The 20651-nt window shown below is 41.7% G+C and overlaps 3 protein-coding genes across 4 annotated transcripts; 2 read left to right on the plus strand and 1 right to left on the minus strand.

Annotated features, from left to right (window-relative positions):
* The first annotated feature begins 919 nt into the window (after positions 1–919).
* fabp10a (fatty acid binding protein 10a, liver basic) lies at positions 920–2535 on the plus strand. The gene is made up of 4 exons (XM_061775467.1): positions 920–1079; positions 1177–1349; positions 2241–2330; positions 2424–2535. Exons 1-4 carry the CDS (start codon positions 932–934, stop codon positions 2472–2474), a joined length of 462 nt encoding a protein of 153 aa, XP_061631451.1. The 5' UTR covers positions 920–931; the 3' UTR covers positions 2475–2535.
* An 80-nt stretch (positions 2536–2615) lies between these two features.
* srsf10a (serine and arginine rich splicing factor 10a) lies at positions 2616–10067 on the plus strand. Of its 2 annotated transcripts, none has more exons than XM_061775464.1 (6): positions 2616–2820; positions 5184–5288; positions 6633–6736; positions 7118–7289; positions 7396–7446; positions 9027–10067. In XM_061775464.1, the coding sequence occupies exons 1-6, from the start codon at positions 2756–2758 to the stop codon at positions 9289–9291; spliced, it is 762 nt and encodes a 253-aa protein (XP_061631448.1). In that variant the 5' UTR covers positions 2616–2755; the 3' UTR covers positions 9292–10067. The 2 variants fall into 2 exon arrangements, with proteins under 2 accessions (XP_061631448.1, XP_061631449.1); XM_061775465.1 differs by lacking the exon at positions 5184–5288 and adding an exon at positions 5370–5692 and having other exon boundaries at positions 2675–2820; positions 6630–6736.
* On the minus strand, positions 9327–15299 carry pnrc2 (proline-rich nuclear receptor coactivator 2). The gene is made up of 3 exons (XM_061775466.1): positions 15087–15299; positions 14538–14808; positions 9327–12498 (listed from the first exon to the last, which is right to left on the minus strand). The coding sequence occupies exon 3, from the start codon at positions 12474–12476 to the stop codon at positions 12000–12002; it is 477 nt and encodes a 158-aa protein (XP_061631450.1). The 5' UTR covers positions 12477–12498; positions 14538–14808; positions 15087–15299; the 3' UTR covers positions 9327–11999.
* Between the last annotated feature and the right edge of the window lie 5352 nt (positions 15300–20651).

The following is a 20651-nucleotide window of genomic DNA, read 5'->3' on the forward strand; positions in this document are numbered from 1 at the left end:
TTGATGCTACCCATGTGAGCTTTGTGCTTCTCAAGTTTTTTCTCATCAGGTTACACAGGTGGCAAAAATACCCACACTCTGTACTTAAGTAGGAGTACAGATACTTGTGTCAAAAAATAATTGTGGAAAAGTAGTACTGAGTCAACTGATTACTGATTACACCTTTAAAATGTAATTTAGTTACTTTACTGATCACTTAATCGAACAGGTCATGCACTTTAGTCATCAATTGTTATGGAGGATTTTAGAGGCCTTTGAAAATGCTCATTCCATGTTTTTTAGAAAATTCCACAAAGATGGTGGCCACTCATCACGTTGCTAATATAAACCCAATTTCCGGACATAATTTGCAGCACTTGCTAAGCTAACGTAGGTCCAAACTTTGCATAGCTTGCTAACTTAGCACATAACAGGTAGGTACGACACAGACGTAACTTCTTATATACACAAGAAATGGCAACATAAACTCATGGACGCACACCCAGGGACAAGATATCTATCTTGGTAATACATAAAATATTGCTAGCTGTGTTGCTGCCGTTGTTGGTAATGCTCCCTGGTTCACGTTCCGCCTTGTAAGTTCCCAAGTTAGTGGCTCTGACAGATGGAAAAAAGTAACGAGCCTATTTTGACCAACGATGAGTAGAAAACAGCTGTTTTTAAATGTAGGGAGTAAAAGTAAAAAGACCAGAAAAATATATACTCAAGTACCTGAAAAATTAACTCAAGTACAGTAACCAAGTACCTGTGCGTCATTAATTCCCACCAATGTCGAGTTTTTGCCTCTGCATCATGTATCAGTGAACCTCCCAAACTCAAAAGTAGTCACCATCTCCGTTTCACTCCTATTCGTGGAGCAAATGAACTCGGGGCTGTTCAAACAACGTCCGATGGGGTTACTAATTAAACGCCTCGCCGGGGGAGTATAAAAATGAGCGGGATGGGGGAAATTCTCCCCACACTGTTGAGCTTCACTTCCCTCACTGCCCGTCTCAGCCTCCTATTGGTCAACATGGACTTCAATGGGACATGGCAGGTCTACGCCCAGGAGAACTATGAGGCCTTCCTCAAGGCCATGGGTAAGGGGGAAAAACACTTGTGGAACTTGTTCTATCGCAATATGTCAATTAATAATGTGTTTTTGTTGTTGTTGTTGTTTTTTGTTTTACTCATCAGAACTCCCCGATGAGGTCATCAAGATGGCCAAGGACATCAAGCCTGTGACGGAGATCACGCAGAAGGGCAAGGACTTCGTGGTGACCTCCAAGACGCCCGGGAAGACCGTGACCAACTCCTTTACTATCGGCAAGGAGGCTGACATCACCACCATGGACGGCAAGAAGCTCAAGGTGAAGTTTCTTTTTATTTAATTTTTTTTTGAGAAAATGAATGTTTATCACGCGGCACAGTGGACGACTGGTTAGAGCGTCAGCCTCACAGTTCTGAGGTGCGGGGTTCAATCCCCGTCCCTGCCTGTGTGGAGTTTGCATGTTCTCCCCGTGCCTGCGTGGGTTTTCTCCGGGCACTCCGGTTTCCTCCCACATCCCAAAAACATGCATGAATTGGAGACTCTAAATTGCCCGTAGGCATGACTGTGAGTGCGAATAGTTGTTTGTTTCGATGTGCCCTGCGATTGGCTGGCAACCGATGACAGCTGGGATAGGCTCCAGCACGCCCGCGACCCTAGTGAGGAGAAGCGGCTCAGAAAATGGATGGATGGATGGATGTTTATCACAGAAATAGGGATTTTTTTTGTTTGCAATTCAATGAGCCTATACAGTAACTGTATTTCATAAGCAATTGTTGCAAAGGCACAAGGATAGTTGGACACTATTTTCCTTTAATTCACTGGAAATGTGGTCATTTATATATGAAAAAAGTTGCCAAGCATTAGGTATCCCTGTCCTACATTACTTTAACAATATTTGTATTATTGCAGTTGGTGGCCAACTGCACTGTATATATTGAGAATGGTTTCTTAATATTTTGTAGCTAAAAATGTGACCTGAAAAAAAAATAGATACACATTATGCAGATGGGAACTCGTGTGTTGCGGTGTTCTGGAAAAGTTTGAGGAGGACATTCACAAGATTAAACTGTGTATAATAAATTTAATTGTAATCAGTGGAAATGTAATACAAATGTACATTTTAAAAGTGAATAGTACAGTACTTACTTTACGCCGAACCTGTTGGCCTATGCCAATTTTTTAAACCATTATTCATTATGTACCCACCCAGTGCGTTGTCAACATGGAGGGCGGCAAGTTGGTCTGCAACACCGGCAAGTTCTGCCACGTCCAGGAGATCAAAGGAGGCGAAATGATCGAGGTACCATGAATGCATCACTTGCCACACGGACAGTACGTTTTTTTTTCTTTACACAACGGGTATGTGTCATTTTTCTCTCCTCTCTCGGTTTAGACTCTGAGCATGGGCTCTGTAACTCTCGTCAGGAAGAGCAAGAAAATGTGAAAACCTGGTCTGTGAAATTTTAAATAAATGTCTCTTTAAATAAAATCCCTTTTCGATGTTGTCTGTGTTGTTCGCCCTCCTCGTTACGAACTGAAGGCATCACGCTTGACAACGGAGTCTCCACGGAGCATGCGTAAAACCGAGTGAAGTTGCGCATGCGCATTTCGTACACACGTAGCTTCCTAGCCTTGGATCGGGTTTGCTATTACAGTTCGTCGAACGGGGAACGTTCTAAAAAAAAATTTTAAAAAACACCTGTGGCTCTTAAATCGTCGTCACAAATGGCGAGGTACCTGCGACCCCCAAACTCCTCTCTGTTTGTCCGGAATATCTCCGATGAGTCCAGGTAAGTCGTCACTGTTAACCGTGTGTTAGTTTAGCTACCGTTAACCCCAAAAACAAATGGCTAACCAGACGTCGACGCTATTGAGTTAACAGCCTGGTATTGCGGTTGACGTTTCTATCAAATGGCGACTTTGAAGACGAATTCGTGGATATGCTTTAAAATACAGCTATGTTAAGAAAGAGGCCATTGTTTTATTCAGAGAGCTACAGTAGTAATGGCGGTTAAGCGAACCGCTAGTTGCTGCTTTAGCAACTGTAAGGATGTAAATGCAAAATATGTGATGTTACGCTGTGAAAGCTGTATTGGAACTTATTACATAAGATATAAAAGTCAACACAAAAAAAAAAGATGTGGCCATAGGGCAAACATTGCAACGGAATTATATGGAGTCGTTAAATTGCACATCCGTGTACTTTGTCGTTAATGGTGCAAAACTAAATCGCTAAAAAATTAATAGTAAAAAAAAAAAAAAAAAAGAATAACTTGTTTTTTTGTTAAGGTCGAAAGCTACTTAAAATCCACTAATATAACCTTTATTGTATATGTATTTTACATGTTTTGAATTTTTTATTATTATATTCTGCGTAAGATTTTTTTTATTTTTTACATTTACAACACATACCAAATGTGTACATAAAAGATATTTAAACTAGCTGGATTATTGTAAAAATCTAGTACGTATTAGATATACTAAAATATGTGTCCTACATATTAGATGTTTTTTTAAATAATGTTTTTAAATAGATGATTAAATGAAGCTGCTTATTTATTTTTACATTTGTAAAATAAAATGTTAATTAAAATATTGTAAAATTTCTATTTTTTTAAATATTGTAATATGTTGATTAGTGGTGCATGATTAATCGACACCTAATCGATTATGAAATTAATTTATTTCTGATAATTGATTGTTTAAATACCTCTCAACAGTTAATATTAACAATTATATTTATTATAAGAATAAAGAAGTACGTCGTACATAAACATTATACTTATTATAATAATCAAGCCCAATTATTAGCTTTGTGTTTCATCAAAATAAGACATTTGCAAACATCATTTGATTTGGAAAACATAAACATTTGCCCATTTTCTGACATGTTGCTGACCAAGCTAGGAACTGAATGACAATCAATTTGTTTGTGCATTTTCTGCACTGTCAATTCGAAATAAATATCCTATTTTTTAATAAAGTGTTGGACATTTCAAAAAGTTTGTTCTAAAACAATCGAACAGATTAATTGCCAGATTAATTTATTATTAAAAATGGTTAGTTGCAGCCCTTTTGATTAAGATATTGCAAACAGCTAAATTATAATCTATATATCAGATGCTTATTTTTGTATGTATATACTGAAATATGTTCATTTAAATTTTCTTATTATAATCAACAGATTATAAAATTATATACTGAAATGTGTTTATTAGAAATATAACTTCATTATTATAGTAATGTTCTCTGTATTATCTGCTTATTTTTATATTTATATCCTGCTATATGTACATAAAATGGATTGTAAAATTCTACATATTGGATACTTTTTATTTTGATATAAAAAAAATTTGTGTATATATATATATATATATATATGTGTGTGTATATAAATGTGTACGTGTGTATATGTGTATATGTGTGTGTATATGTATATATATATGTGTGTGTGTTTATATATATATGTATGTGTGTGTATATATATGTGTGTGTGTGTATATATATATATATATATATATATATATATATAAATGTGTGTGTGTGTGTATATATTATATATGTGTGTATATATGTGTGTGCGTGTATATGTGTGTGTGTGTGTGTATAGATGATATATATGTATGTATGTATATAAAATAAACATTTTATAGTCTTGTTTAAACATTGAAAGAGCTGGGGTATCATAATGCTCTTCATATTTAATGCAAATTTTTATGTGTATACTGAAATATATCAATTAAAACAGCTGCATTTTGGAAAATTAGCGCGCTTTATTATATATTCATTTAGTCTTAAAAACATTAATCTTAATGTTATTAATAGATTAACCGCCGGTGATGCAAATTAAGACATCTGATCATCTACGTAACAAAACATAACGTAACTAATATTTATTTTAACTTTAACAGTGGATTTTGAGTGACAAATTCAAATTAACTGTGGCCATTTTCAGCTTTTGTGTATCCTACTGTGGATGTGACTCTCCCCCCCCCCCCAACCACTCTGTTTCCCTTTAAACTTTTTACCAAAATTACTTCAACTGTGTACAGTTGGACTGTTTGTTTTAATTCACACTTTGGGCTCCAGCTCATGGTGGATGTAAAAAGGACAAATAAAAATGTGCTTATGTCATCATTTCACGACACTTTAGGCCAGAAGATTTGCGGCGCGAGTTTGGTCGTTATGGGCCTATTGTAGACGTCTACATTCCACTTGACTTCTATACGCGCCGGCCAAGAGGATTTGCTTACATTCAATATCCTTTCTTCTTCTTCTGTGCTGTTTCCACTGTGGTGTGTCTTGTTTGTAACTGGTATCTCTTTTGTTGTTGCCTCAGAATGGTAAAGATACAGTTCTGGAGAGCCAGCCCCCACACAGAAAAGTTACCAGGTAGACTAGCCAAAGCCAAAGACCAAGCGCTAGCAAAAAAAAAAAACATACACAGCAAAAGCATCAAGATGCAAAGAGGAGAGAGAGCGGCCATTTTGTCTGCCAAAGGGAGCACCTCCATTTTATGGGCCAAAGGGAGGAAAAGCGGGCGAAAAGTGTTTATTGGGCAAAGACAAGTGCTACTACGTTCTTCTGCCAAGGCAAAAAAGAGCAAGCTCAAGTGCAAAGATCAAGCGTGTTAAAAGGTAAACAAGACAAGCTTTTTTTAACGTATCCTCCTCAAATCTGATCACTATTTATATTTATGTCTTGTCCATACAGTCTCCAGTCACTTAACTCTTCAGTGTCATGTACCTTACTTGATTGTTTCATGATGTGCCAGCATTGATCTCCATGTGAACGTGCCCATATGAGCACGTGATGAATAACCGCAGGCCTCTTTGGTGGTTGTGTACGTGTGTGTGTGTGTGTGTGTGGTTCTACAGACAGTCAATTTGTCGACATTACAACTCCACAGTGATGTCGACAAGTCACAATTCGCGTTTTTGGCTTGATGTGGAGCCACTTAAAGCAACAGCTGTGTGTGCTTAGTGAAATTATTCCGTCACCTTAAATGATTAAAATCTTCTATTTTTGAATGTGCAGCTTTGGTCAGTGATGGAGAACCAGTTAAAGGGGAGAAAAGCCAGATTTTGAACAAGTTTTCGAGCCTATGCTGTCAAAGCGGAAGGAGAGTGGCGAATTATTGCAGCACACGCACAGGTCTGTGATAAATCGCAAATTCCCACTACTGTGGTGTGCACAGAACCAGGAAAGGTTTGGCCAAGTTGTGCAAACGTTACCTGGCTGTGTCCAGCAGCAAGCACATTGAGGGGATTCCCCCCCGGCTGGAAAAGCAGGCAAGCTTTCAACCAGCTCACATCCATGCTCTCTTTTTCTAACGTGTATGTTCTGCGTAAATTTGATGAATGAGCTGTCCATTATTGGTGAATATAGATTATTGCGAAGTATTCCTTCCTCATGTGATGTTTTATTTTTAAATTATTATAGTACTGGACTGATAAAATATCAATGACATCATCAGCGACTTGTCAACTTTTATCACAGTAGTGTCGCCTTAAAAAATAAATAAAAAAGACTACTACAACCACACGAGTGCATGTGTGTGTTGTCTTCTGACCTAAAATTAAAACCTTAACCGCGTCAGCACGTTCGAAGATGTCAGAGATGCTGAAGACGCCCTCCACAATCTGGACCACAAGTGGGTGTCTGGGCGCCAGATCGAGATCCAGTTTGCCCAAGGAGACCGCAAGAGTAAGAACTTATAGACACACACACACACACACTGGAGCCTCTGAATTCCAATGCCCGTACAATGTGAAAATCAACCAAACACTCCCAGGTAATAGCTCACATGACATTGTCATTTTAGAGGTGTATCAGATTTTAGTGAGCATCAATAACTGCCCTTTTTTAGCAAAATCTTGTTAAAAGTTTCTCATTTTTCGGGGGGAAACATGCCTCTAAAATGGCACAAAACTTCAGAGACCTCAGTACAAGGATCATCAAATAGGAAGCTTTTTTTTCCCTTCAAATTTAGATAATTGTTGTACTTGTACTTGAGAGGTTCCACTGTACCATTCAGTGTTGTTGATCCTGACATAATGTGTGACATCTTTCATTGCCTCTCAAAAGCTCCCAACCAGATGAAGTCCAAAGAGCGACACTCCCCTCGTAGCTTCTCGCGCTACGACGACGACGACCGCGACGGGCGCCGCAGACGTTCTCGCAGTCGTAGCTACGAGCGCCGCCGATCGCGCAGCCCCTCGTACGAACGCCGGCCGCGGGGATCGGACAGTCCCAGAGAGTACGTCCTACACACACTTCTGTCCACTCTATCTACTTTCACATATTCGACCCTTTTTGTGTTCATTTTGGTGGACCCTGATGGTTATTTTCGTGTCCTGCTTCAGCTCACGCTCCTACACCCGACACAGACGCAGCAGAAGCCACGAAAATGACAAGTAGGTTCTCTTGTTTTGTTTTTTTAAGAAATTGATTATATACAGTTGTGCTCATAAGTTTACATACCCTGGGAGAATTTATGATTTCTTGGCCATTTTTCAGGGAATATATGAATTTTTAAGGAACTGAGAATGCCAATCAGACTTTTGTTCAAACAAAATTAAGAAGTGGAAAATGTAAACAATGAAACCAAACCACAATCAGGTCGACCAACAAAAATTTCTGCCACAACAAAATTGTTCGAGATGCAAAGAAAAACCGACAGATGACTTCACCTGAAATACAGGACTCCGGGCGGTGGGGAAAAAAAGTGGTTTAGATGTTTCAAGATGCACAATAAGGAGGCACATGGAGAAAAATGGGCTGCATGGTCGAGTCGCCCGAAGAAATCCATTACTACGGCCATGCCACCAAAAAAAAGTCACGCTTACAATATGCCAAACAGCATAGAGACAAGCCTCAAAACTTCTGGAACAAAATCATTTGGAGTGATGAGACCAAAATGTAACTTTTTGGCCACAACCATAAACGTTACATTTGGAGAGGAGTCAACAAGGCCGATGATGAAAGGTACACCATTCCTACTGTGAAACATAGAGGTACATTGCTGATGTTTTGGGGATGTGTGAGCTACCAAGGCATGTGGAACTTGGTCAAAATTGATGGCAAGATGAATGCAGGATGTTATCAAAAAATACTAAAGGAAAATTGGGACGTATGGGACATACTTGGATATTCCAACATGATAATGATCCAAAACGCAAAGCCAAGTCGACCTGCCATTGGCTACAGCAGAATAAATTGAAGGTTCTGGAGTGGCCATCTCAGTCTCCTGACCTTAATATCATTGAGCCACTCTGGGGAGATCTCAAGTGTGCAGTTCATACAAGACAGCCCAAGAATTTACAGGAACTGGGGGCCTTTTGCCAAGAAGAATGGGCAGCTGTACCATCAGAGAAAATAGAGCCTCATCCACAACTACCACAAAATACTTCAAGCTGTCATTGATGTTAAAGGGGGCAATACACGGTATTAAAAACTGGGGTATGTAAACTTTTTATCAGGGTCATTATGATTTCAAAAGAGTAAACACTGTTGTGTGATAATAAATGGCTTCACCCAAACACTAACCATGAGAAAAAAAGTTTTTTTTTTTTAGTTTTAGTTATTCATATTCTCTGAAAAATGGCCAAGAAATCATAAATTCTGCCAGGGTATGTAAACTTGTGAGCACCACTGTATTTGTGTTTATGTATTCAGGGGGTCCTGTGAAGTGTTTACATGCATTTTATTTCTTTAAACAGCAAAGTTAACCAACTTACATACGTACCCTGTACCAAAGAAGATTCTCTGGGTTTAGGACTTCAAACTGTTTGATACATCGCCACCCGACAGTGTAATACCGCAACTTAAGTTAAAAATTACACCCAACTTGTCCAACGCTGGGCTGGTCAGATAAGTTTTCATGGCAGAGGTTTGAGAGACGGAGGTGGCCCGAAATAAGCCTGAGGCCATCAAATTTTACATGCATGAAAATCCCTATTTGAGGGAGGCGTTTATTGTTTTTCTTTGGGATCAGGCACAAAGGCGGCCAGCACGAACGCCACAGAACCCAGCAGGAGGCTGGCTCCCGGAACAGCTCGCCGTCCCACTCCAGACCCAAGGGCAGAAAGAGCCCGTCCCGGTCGCATAGCCCCGCCACCCAGGAAGAAGATTTCCACCTGGCCCCTGGCTCCCGCAAACGCTCCTTTGGCCGCTCCCCGTCGCGTTCCGGGTCACGCTCTGTATCCCGCTCGCGATCGCGGTCCCGCTCCTGGGCAGAGTATAAGTCCGGAGGCCGCTAAACGGTTAACACTTTTTCAGAACTTTTTTTGGGGGTGGGGGGGGGGGTTGTACATTTGTGTTCCGTGACTCGTTTTATGAGGTACAGTTTTCCGACTATTAAAATCTTTTTAACACAATGCCCTTAACTTCTACGCATTGGGTCCCTATGATTGGCTATTAATTACACTGGAATCTCCTATCCACAAAACATTTTGTGGGCAAAAGACTTCATAAGAGTTTGACATCAACAGATCAGGTGAGACTCCAGCTGAGTGAATCAAATGTTTTGCTTTGTGTGTGGGATAACTATAGCACAGGAAAGTAAGAATTAGGGTTAGCATATAGTTGGTTGCTCAGCCTAACAAAATACCATTACAGCATAATGCTAATGTAAATATGCCTTTCATACTGTACGTTACATAACTTCAGCAATACCCCCACAACGCCACTAGAAGGCAGTAACGCCCTATGTCTGAAGAATCCCCAGCCACACTTTGTACAACTTTTATGTAAATGCTACTTGAAAATTGCTAGTACTGTTGATACACAAAGGCGCTAATTTTAGCAACCTAACATTTCACATGGCCATATTTTTAAATGGAAATCAACCGTAGTCATGCACCTGCGTTGGCATGGCAACAGTTTATGGTCATGATCAGTATGTTGGCATTTGTACAATGACTGGACTAACCAACTGTTCTCTTGTAGTTCAATAAAAAAAAAAATCACCTCTGCCAAAACTGTATTGTGAGTATAAAACTGCTCTTTGGACAATACCAATAAAATGTAAAATCAAGACAGTCAAATGGTTTTTGGGGGGGAGGGTAAGGGATTTTATTTATTTATTTTGCTGTAAAATTTAATCTTCAAATCAAGAATGCTTTTTCCAATTTCTTTAACCAATTGTTACCAATCTTAAACGGGGCGTGTTTTCACATACAATGACATTATCGGTGGGGACAAATAATTTAAATCCAATTGATGATGAAAGAAGTTCCAATTTAGCATGAGGAGACTTTGCAATGCACAACTTAACTGGATGAACAATAGTGGGATGAGAAAAATCAACTGCCAGAACAGCTGAGAAGGGTGGTTCTAGGGAAAAACAAAATGGGAAGAAAAAAAAAAAAATCAGCTGGCGGAAGAACAGCTGAGAAGGGTGCCTGGGGAAAAAGTATTTAGGACAAAAAAAAGTTCAAATTGTTTTTCTAAAAGGGCTTTAACTTAAGCACAACTCAAATGTTTAAAAAAATCATCCAGATAGAAGTCATATGTGCAAATCTCCAATTCCAATGGTAAATTCACTTTCACCCTACACTGAATCATACAAAATCATAAAAACATGTGCAATATCTCCGGAAAGACTTCAGTGCAGGGCTCACTCATATTGACATGCTCAGTTTTCTTTTTTCTTAACAAAAATATTCTTCAGGATCATCGAAGTCGAGACAGGATGAATCTCATACATTCAGTGTTATTAGTACTAAAAATACTTTAGTCTGCAAGCCTCTGCCACACTGTGGGCCTGCAAATGTACATTATGCTAAAACGACTTTATACATGCCATCGTCATTATTTACATGGCTCCTGAAAGACATGATCAACAAATGAGGTTTTGTCGTCTTTAGTCTGGCTATGAAGCAGATTAAATTCTGCACAGGGAAAGCAACTACAAATCAAAAATGAAAAAAAATGGCTCACGTAAGGAGGAAAACAAGATAGTCAATTACGCGTCTGTTGATTCAACAATGTTACAGCCTGTAACTTAACACAACTGGAGCAAGTGTGGTGCAAAATGGGCTCAAATTCAAAATGGAACACAACGCACCATGCTCATTAAGTCACAAAATGGCGACACAGTCTCGTCTTTTCAATGTCAACTTGTGCCGCAGACAGGACCGAACGGATCGGTCCTCTTCCGCGTGTTGAGGCAGCACAAGCGAACGTTACAAGACGAGACTGGGGCACGGGAACATTAGGGAGGGGGAACAGCTTTGGTTAACGCACGGCATCACCAAAGTGCAACAAGACCACTTGGACACACCACAAACGTAAAGACTGCATTTACCCGCCTTTTTGCCCTTCATGTGGGACATTTGACACAATGTGAGTAAGTGTCTGGTCTTAGATTTCACACACGTGGGTTTCGCCCCCTTCCAAATACTACCTCCAAAAAGGTGGACCATAAGAGCGGCAGCGGAAAAATGTTTGTCTTTGGGAGGCAGTGTGAACATGTGTCAGGCCTTAGAGCAGCTCGCCTCCTGCAGTGCATGTGCGCACAGCGCAATAAAAAAGGGGTACGCAGGAGCCGAATGCCTAAGGCCTGTGTGCCATGATAAACTTTTCACCATATGCCATTTAAAAAGAATGTACACATGATTTCCCTGCAGAATCGCAGTTGAGCGTCCTACCGTCTTCAAACGAGAACATCGTTTTGAAATGTGCTACAAAAAAAATGCGATTGGACTGCATGCTGGCAAACCATTCTAGAATATAAAAATAAAAACGGCTGTATATGTCCACAGAAGTGGACCCTAAAAGTGACACAGGAATTAAGTAACGTGGAAAAATAAGTGCACCCAATCTGCTTTGATAGCCAAAATAAAAATAACAAAAACCAACGGGGTTGGGGTGGGGAGGGTATCCGCTTTGACGTCACCAGCAAGGCAGTAGGACTGTAACATCTGATTTAAAAACTTTAAAAAGTGTATTACAGCCATTTTCCCTGTCAGGCATGCACCTTTAAGAGGCTCTTAAGCTGGAAGGTCATCACCTCCCTGCTCTCGCCAGTGCTCATAGGGAAGGACACCCAGTGGCTGGGTGGCTTGGGCAGCACGCTGGGCGAGGGCGGCTCGCTGAATTTGGGCCCGGCGTAGCTGGGACTGCCCCGGGCGTTCAGCAGCGTGTTGAGGTGGGACACAGCCCCCTCCCAATCCTGCTCGTAGGCAACAGCCAGGCGGACGATGGAAGCGGCCGCCTCGGCCTGCCGTGCCTCCGGGGTGCATTGGTACACCAGGACGCTCTTGTCGCTGCTGCGGCGGTGGTGGTGGTGGTAGAGGGCGCCGCCGGCCGACACCACAGTCACATTGCCATTCTGGTCACGGCCCCTTTGCTTGGTTCGGCCCAGCTGCTGGTTCTTCTTCTTGGGGCGCTCGTGGTGTGGGCCCGGAATGTTGCTGCACCGCTCTCCGCCGCCACCTCCCATGATTCTTCACTTTGACTGTCACCTAAAAACACAGGCACATGTATGTTAGTTTTATTTAGCTTAATAGCACAGCTTACATTGGGTAGAGGATTTTTGTGTCAATATTAAGGTTTGCCCCATCACTGACATCTCTCCCCCATAGCAAGAGTGGCCACTAACAAACCATTTTGACACAAGAAGGAAGGGTGAACTACTGGTTGGTATGCCAGATGTTCATCAGCCACACCTGGTAACATTAACCCTGTTGTGTCCACACCCAGGGGACACGTCCACCAGACAAACAGGAAGACTCAACACTTGAAAATGTACAGCTGAAGAAGCCTTTTTAGATGCCTTCTATAAGCAGTCCAAATTCCTCAATTTTACATTTGCGGATTACCATGACTGGGACGGCTGAGAACGTACAGAATTTTTTTACTTTCTTTGTTACTTTTGAAACAATCTGTTGTGTGGTGCTGTAGCACCCGGACTTCCCCTCTTGGGATCATTAAATGGATTATGTAATTTTCAAGCTAGTAATGACCTGGTTATGGTTTCAGTAGCCAAGCACCCTTGAGGAAAACCGCAAAAAGTTTTCATTTTGTTTGTTTTGAATGGGAAGAGGTAGCCCCATCAGTGGACAAATGAAAAGCTCATTCCTTTGGTTAAAAACAAAATCCATTCATCCATCCTCTACCGCTTATCCTCACTTGGGTTGCCAGAGAGGCAAGGTACACCCTCAACTGCTTGCCAGCCGATTGCAGGGCACATATAAACAACCATTCGCACTCACATTCACACCTACGGGCAATTTAGAGTCTTCAATTAACATACCATGTATGTTTTTGAGATGTGGGAGAAAACACACAGGCACAGGGAGAACCTGCAAACTCCACACAGACGAGGCCAGGATTTGAACCCCGGTCACCAGAACTGTGAGGCAGATGTGCTAACCAGTCATCCGCTGTGCCGGCCAAAAACAAAATGGGGTTTGAAATAATGTTTTTGTTGTTAACAAAATGTCTTTTTTTTGTGTAACATCTTTGGGCAAAAACAAAAATGGCGCAAACAGTCCTTAGGATCTGAATGATTATGATTAAAGGCATATTCATAGCCATTTGAAACAACAGCTAATAAATGAGCCTAAAACACTAAACACACACACAGGGAAATTATAGGTTAGTGTCATGTGCAACTTAAATTGGAGAGACTGTTGTAATTTGGTTCCCTTTTTCACATATGCTGTGGCATTTCATGGCTGTCGCTCAACTTCCCATAAATGACCGCATATGTTGGTGTACTTTACTGTTAACCAAACAAGTCAATTTAATTGACGGTCAACTTTTCCCCCAGTAAACAACCAGTAGACTTAAATGTGTCCATCCATCCATCCATTTTCTGAGCCGCTTCTCCTCACAAGGGTCGCAGGCGTGCTGGTGCATACCCCAGCTATCATCCTGAACTGGTTGCAAGCCAATCGCAGACCTAATGTGTATTGTAATCAGTTTTTGTCTTCATGTCTCTGAACCACTTTTAGTATGTTTGTTACGCTATTTTTAAGTTGATGTCGGGTAAACAAAGGCAAAGGGTCAACTAGGGGCCTCCTGTCATTTTTTTGTGGGTGTGTGACAACAATTTGTCATCTGTAATTGAAACTTGTCCTTGATTAATTCAAATTAAAAACTAACAAAAAAAAAACTGACAAAACCAGAATATATGAATGGCACACAAAATAAATTGCTTCTCTGAATACATTACAATGTATCAGTGTGAACATTTTGGCACACATTTAATAAAAGTGTCCACTTGTAAACTGAGGCGACAACAGCTAGTGGTATCTGTGGGGGTCTTTGTGGGGTCCGTGTGAACATTTTGTCCTGTGCTTGTAAAACTGTCTTCGAATAATTAAAGTCGTACCTTTCAATCTCATACATTGAAATGTTGCTAATGCTTCATTACATTTCTATCCATTGAAATGAGAATTTGCCTACGTGCGAAAAGGCAAACCAACGCCAGCCGCCCCTCCCCCAACAACCCACAAGACGAAAACAAGCTCCAAGGCTCGCCCCTGCCTGCGCGCACCTCTTTGTTGCCACAAAGTTAACCGGGAAGAGATTCCTCTTCTTCGTCCTTTTCGTCTGCCTTTCGCCTTCAAACAGCCTTCGTCTCCTAGAACAGTCGACGTTGATGTTGTCGTCGTCGGGTCTCCTCCTGCTGGTATCGAGCGGTCTTTGTCCCGTCGAGTGTGCCGGGCTGGCGGTCGTCGAGTGCCGATGGGCGTCGCTTGGTCGCGGAGCCGAGCTGAACATGAATTCACCTCGGCGCACACGATACCACCACGAAGCCGCAGGACCTACGAACAACAATGAACGCCATTACATAAATATTTCTTATTAGGCCATATCGTCGTACATTTGCTAGTGTGACGCAGTTTCGCTCGTTAAAAGTCGACTTCAAGTCGTTAATATTTTTGGGTTATTTATAAAATGACGTTGTAATTAATCGAGTAAAGTGATAAACTCGGTAGATTCGGCGTCTCCGATATAGGTCAGTGTCCTTTGTCGGAGAACCAAAACAAAGAAGCTATGGCTCTGTAATGGCGACCGGGAGGAACCAAAATAAGTCTCTTACCGACTTCTTCAGGCTTGATCGTCGAAGCCTTTCTTCCGTTTTTTTGTCTTTTTTTGTTTTAGCAAAACAGATGTCCCTTGGTAAGCTTTCCCACAAAATCGGTTGGTGGTCACCCTCGTAGATGGGAAAATACCTTCGGGACGCAATCGCCTCCTTTCTCACCCTTTCACTCTCGTCTTCTTTCCGACTGCGTCTGAATTGCTACAAAATGTCTCCCTCAGCTCCGCTATGTATCTGTGGCAGCCCGCCTCCGACCAATCACGTCGCGAGCTTCCAAGGCCCCCGCCAATCAGCGACGAGCGAGCCGGACGCATTCACGACTGTTGCCAGACGAGTGACGTCAGTGGCCAATTTGTCTTCGCCTTTGTGCAGTTTCCTCATCGAGAAGCGAGAAGAGGAAAAAACCCCGAAAAACACACCACATGTCGAATCTACAAAGGCGTTTCGCTTTTACACATTTTGATCGGTAACAATGTGCGATTATACACGCCACAATAAACAGTGGATTAAACATTATGTAATGTCGATCCTTCGTAGAAGCCGAAGAAACATTTCGCTTTAAAAAATGACGAAATTACGCGGTTTAGTATGGATACTTTAAAGCTTGCTTGTTTATTTCGGTTTGAGCCGAAACGGTGGAAATGAAACCGTGGCTGATCACCCATCCCCCAACTCCTCATCCTCACCAAAACATTGACTTTTGGATTCAAGTTGCATTTGTGTCAATACCACTATAAAGTGCATTTGGTGTCCTCATCAGAATCACACAGTCGTCATGAAAATGGAGCAGAATATTGAAACTGAGGTCATATGATAAGTGGACAAACATTTGCGCGCGCGCACACACACACACCAGTACAATGATAAATGTCGTAAAATGCGTTTCTCTAATTTTAGATGATTATTTGTCATTGGCTGTACGGGATTTCGGCATGTCCCACAGAGTTATGTGCTAGCTACAGTGTGTGTAACAGTGTTAGGATTTTTTTTTTTTTTTACGTTTTATTGTCCACAACAAGCTATTTGATGAAACAAATCATTTTGATCATGTAAATTCTATTTTTACGATCAGATAGAACATTTTGCATGTGTCCCTGAAGCCGCTGTCCACCGTGTCATTATGAGGTAATTACACTTTTAAAAAAAATGTTTTCAGTAATTTTATGACCAGCATTTTGTCTTTCTTCAATGGAGCCTGAAACAGTGGGTGGCATCCCTGAAAAAGATGTTGCTTGGATGGCAGCATGTGTTTCTCCAAAACCTGTATGTACCTTTCAGCATTAATGATGCCTTCACAGATGTGTAAATTATCCATGCCATTGGCACTAACACAGCCCCATACCATCACAGATGCTGGCTTTTGAACTTTACATCCATAACAGTCCGGGTGGTTCGTTTCCTCTTTGGCCCGGAGGACACTTTTCCACTTTTCATCAGTCCATCTTAGATGAGCTCGGGCCCAGAGAAGACGGCGGCATTTCTGGGTGTTGTTAATAAATGGCTTTTGCTTTGCATAGTAGAGTTTCAAGTTGCACTTACGGATGTAGCGCCAAACTATATTTACTGACATTGGTTTTCTGAAGTGTTCCTGAGCCCATGTGGTGATATCCTTTACACATTGATGTCAGTTTTTGTTTCACTGGCGCCCGAGGGATCGAAGGTCACGGGCATTCAATGTTGGTTTTCGGCCTTGCCGCTTACATGCAGTGATTTCTCCAGATTCTCTGAACCTTTTGATGACATTATGGATGATGAAATTCCTAACTTCCTTGCAATTGTACATTGAGGAACATTGTCCTTAAACTGTTCGACTATTTTCTCACGCACTTGTTCACAAAGAGGTGAACTTCGCCCCATCTTTGCTTGTGAATGACTGAGCAACTCAGGGAAGCTCCTTTTCTCCCCAATCATGGCACCCACCTGTTCCCAATTAGCCTGTTCACCTGTGGGATGTTCCAAACAGGTGTTAGATGAGCATTCCTCAACTTTCTCAGTCTTTTTTGCCACTTGTCCCAGCTTTTTTGGAACGTGTTGCAGACATAAAATTCTAAGTTAATAATTATTTGCTAAAAACAATAAAGTTTATCAGTTTGAACATTAAATATCTTGTCTTTGTAGCGTATTCAATTAAATATAAGTTGAACATCATTTGCAAATCATTGTATTCTGTTTTTATTTATGTTTAACACAACGTCCCAACTTCATTGGAATTGGGGTTGTATATCAGCACAAAGAAAACGTCTCATTTCAACGACACAAAGGAGCACAAAGAATCGGTGCGTCTGTCTGACATACAATAGCTTCCAAACAACTTTCCCCCCTTTCCTCAGTTTGAGAACCCTGTGTTATGCTGTTTGTACCTCTAGTCTGTGCGTCACGGCTAGTATGACCTTGACCACATTTGCACTTAAAATGTAAAGAAAACAAAAAACAGATCGATGCCTCGTGACCGAGTGCAAGATCATTCCGTCAAGAGTCTCTTCCCCCCCCCGAAGAGAGTGTGTGGACTTTTAAAAGTTACACAACAATTAAAAGTTGCACAACAACAGAGCATACTGGAAGGCGGGGGAGGTGACACAATCACAAGTACTAAACTATGTAAGGAAAGTAGGTCAGCGCTGAGGCTTCCTACAGGTCACATAGACCCGGAAGAAGGCCACGTCACCATATTTGTCAGCATAAACAAGACGCTGATAGTAAAAAACAACACACCTGTGTCATTTGATTCTTCAACAGGCATATAAAAATTTTCTCCCCAAGCTCACCGAGACCCTCACTCTGTGGGGAACGTCCTGTTGTTGCCTTTGAGCACAAAGAGGATCAACAGGACATTTGCATGGGTTACAATGGTGTGAATGTGGTGTTCAGTACACTCATTCAAATTACAGGTGGACAAGGGCTGAGGTTGAAACCGTTTTCACACGTTGGGATTTCAGATAGAGTTCCTCAGGGACAACTGATTTAAAATGTTTGTAGCCTACAGAAATGGTTCAGCCTGTATCTTTATTTGAAGGTCATGGTTCGGTTCACGTTGTAGTCAGCGAACAAAATGCAAAACATACGTTTTTCTTCTTTGTCAACAGGAACAGATTTAATGACATTAAAAATGGGGGAAATGTGAAAACTTAGCAAGTAAATTTTCTAAATTCAAATAATGTATAACAGTGAAAATCTTATTGTTTTCGGGAAAATACAACAATCTTGGTTAAATAGTAAACAAGGACAACAGGAAGAGTTTGAACAGAATGAATGATAATTCTATAAAAACACCAATGGCCTTTGTTTATCTTTGAAGAGGCTTGGAGAGGCTGTTTAAATGCTCGCCGAAGTTGTGTTTGCGTCATTATAATTATTTTCTTGCTGCACTGGTTTCATTTCAAATTAGTGACTACATTTGACATACTGCCAGAAGCATATCTCGAGCCATGACGTCTGCTAGCCAGAGGCTGAGCTGCACTGTGTTTGTTGGCGCGGCAGATGTGGCTTGAGCACAAGGCAGGTACTTACTACTTTACTATACTTCCTGTCCCTTACCCATATTATGGTGTGGGAATTTGTTACACCTCTACCCCGTACTGAATGTTCCTTATCGCAAAATTCCAAATGCATGCATCGGTACAACCCTATTTCGTGTGTTTCAACATAATCTGGAAAAAAGCCTGAAGGCGCTGTAATATGCATTCCAGGCCAGTAGTGTGTGATGTCATTGTCTTCTTCTTCTTCTTTTCCTTTCGGCTTGTCCCGTTAGGGGTCGCCACAGCGCGTCATCCTTTTCCATGAGAGCCTATCTCCTGCATCCTCCTCTCGAACACCAACTGCCATCATGTCTTCCCTCACAACATCCATCAACCTTCTCTTTGGTCTTCCTCTAGCTCTCTTGCCTGGCAGCTCCATCCTCATCATCCTTCTACCAATATACTCACTCTCTCTCCTCTGGACGTGTCCAAACCATTGAAGTCTGCTCTCTCTAACTTTGTCTCCAAAACATCGAACCTTGGCTGTCCCTCTGATGAGCTCATTTCTAATTTTATCCAACCTGGTCACTCCGAGAGCGAACCTCAACATCTTCATTTCCGCCACCTCCAGCTCTGCTTCCTGTTTTCTCTTCAGTGCCACTGTCTCTAATCCATACATCATGGCTGGCCTCACCACTGTTTTATAAACTTTGCCCTTCATCCTAGCAGATACTCTTCTGTCACATAACACACCTGACACCTTCCTCCACCCGTTCCAACCTGCTTGGACCCGTTTCTTCACTTCCTGACCACACTCACCATTGCTCTGGACGGTTGACCCCAAGTATTTAAAGTCCTCTACCCTTGCCATCTCTTCTCCCTGTAGCCTCATTCTTCCCCCACCACCCCTCTCATTCATGCACATATATTCTGTTTTACTTCGGCTAATCTTCATTCCTCTTCTTTCCAGTGCATGCCTCCATCTTTCTAACTGTTCCTCCAGCTGCTCCCTGCTTTCACTGCAGATCACAATGTCATCTGCAAACATCATGGTCCACGGGGATTCCAGTCTAACCTCATCTGTCAGCCTATCCATCACCACTGCAAAAAGGAAGGGGCTCAGGGCTGATCCCTGATGCAGTCCCACGTCCACCTTAAATTCTTCTGTCACACCGACAGCACACCTCACCGCTGTTCTGCTGCCCTCGTACATGTCCTGTATTATTCTAACATACTTCTCTGCCACTCCAGACTTCCGCATGCAGTACCACAGTTCCTCTCTGGGTACTCTGTCATAGGCTTTCTCTAGATCTACAAAGACACAATGTAGCTCCTTCTGACCTTCTCTGTACTTTTCCATCAACATCCTCAAGGCAAATAATGCATCTGTGGTACTCTTTCTAGGCATGAAACCATACTGTTGCTCACAAATACTCACTTCTGTCCTGAGTCTAGCCTCCACTACTCTTTCCCATAACTTCATTGTGTGGCTCATCAACTTTATTCCTCTATAGTTGCCACAGCTCTGCACATCACCTTTGTTCTTAAAAATGGGCACCAGTACACTTTCCCTCCATTCCTCAGGCATCTTCTCACGCACTAGAATTCTATTGAACAAGCTGGTCAAAAACTCCACAGCCACCTCTCCTAGATGCTTCCATACCTCCACAGGAATGTCATCAGGACCAACTGCCTTTCCATTTTTCATTCTCTTTAATGCCTTTCTAACTTCCCCCTTACTAATCATTGCCACTTCCTGGTCCACCACACTTGCCTCTTCTACTCTCCCTTCTCTATCATTTTCCTCATTCATCAACTCCTCGAAGTATTCTTTCCATCTACCTAGCACACTGCTGGCACCAGTCAACATATTTCCATCTCTATCCTTAATCACCCTAACCTGCTGCACATCCTTCCCATCTCTATCCCTCTGTCTGGCCAGCCTGTATAGATCCTTTTCTCCTTCTTTAGTGTCCAACCTGCCATACATGTCATCATATGCCTCTTGTTTTGCCTTTGCCACCTCTACCTTTGCCCTGTGTCGCATCTCAATGTATTCCTTTCGCCTCTCCTCGGTCCTCTCAGTGTCCCACTTCTTCTTAGCTAACCG

Source organism: Phyllopteryx taeniolatus, chromosome 6 (genome assembly GCF_024500385.1).
Source record: "Phyllopteryx taeniolatus isolate TA_2022b chromosome 6, UOR_Ptae_1.2, whole genome shotgun sequence".
NCBI lineage: Eukaryota > Metazoa > Chordata > Actinopteri > Syngnathiformes > Syngnathidae > Phyllopteryx > Phyllopteryx taeniolatus.

What these genes read in the sequence shown, in the direction of transcription:
- fabp10a (XM_061775467.1), top strand. Translation starts at nt 932, where the DNA reads ATGAGCGGGATGGGGGAAATTCTCCCCACACTGTTGAGCTTCACTTCC. An exon ending in GGCCTTCCTCAAGGCCATGG is followed by an intron (nt 1,080 to 1,176) that starts GTAAGGGGGAAA and finishes TTTACTCATCAG; the next exon opens with AACTCCCCGATGAGGTCATC. An exon ending in TGGACGGCAAGAAGCTCAAG is followed by an intron (nt 1,350 to 2,240) that starts GTGAAGTTTCTT and finishes GTACCCACCCAG; the next exon opens with TGCGTTGTCAACATGGAGGG.
- srsf10a (XM_061775464.1), top strand. Translation starts at nt 2,756, where the DNA reads ATGGCGAGGTACCTGCGACCCCCAAACTCCTCTCTGTTTGTCCGGAAT. An exon ending in AGAGGATTTGCTTACATTCA is followed by an intron (nt 5,289 to 6,632) that starts ATATCCTTTCTT and finishes CCGCGTCAGCAC; the next exon opens with GTTCGAAGATGTCAGAGATG. An exon ending in AGAAGCCACGAAAATGACAA is followed by an intron (nt 7,447 to 9,026) that starts GTAGGTTCTCTT and finishes CTTTGGGATCAG; the next exon opens with GCACAAAGGCGGCCAGCACG.
- pnrc2 (XM_061775466.1), bottom strand. Translation starts at nt 12,476, where the DNA reads ATGGGAGGTGGCGGCGGAGAGCGGTGCAGCAACATTCCGGGCCCACAC.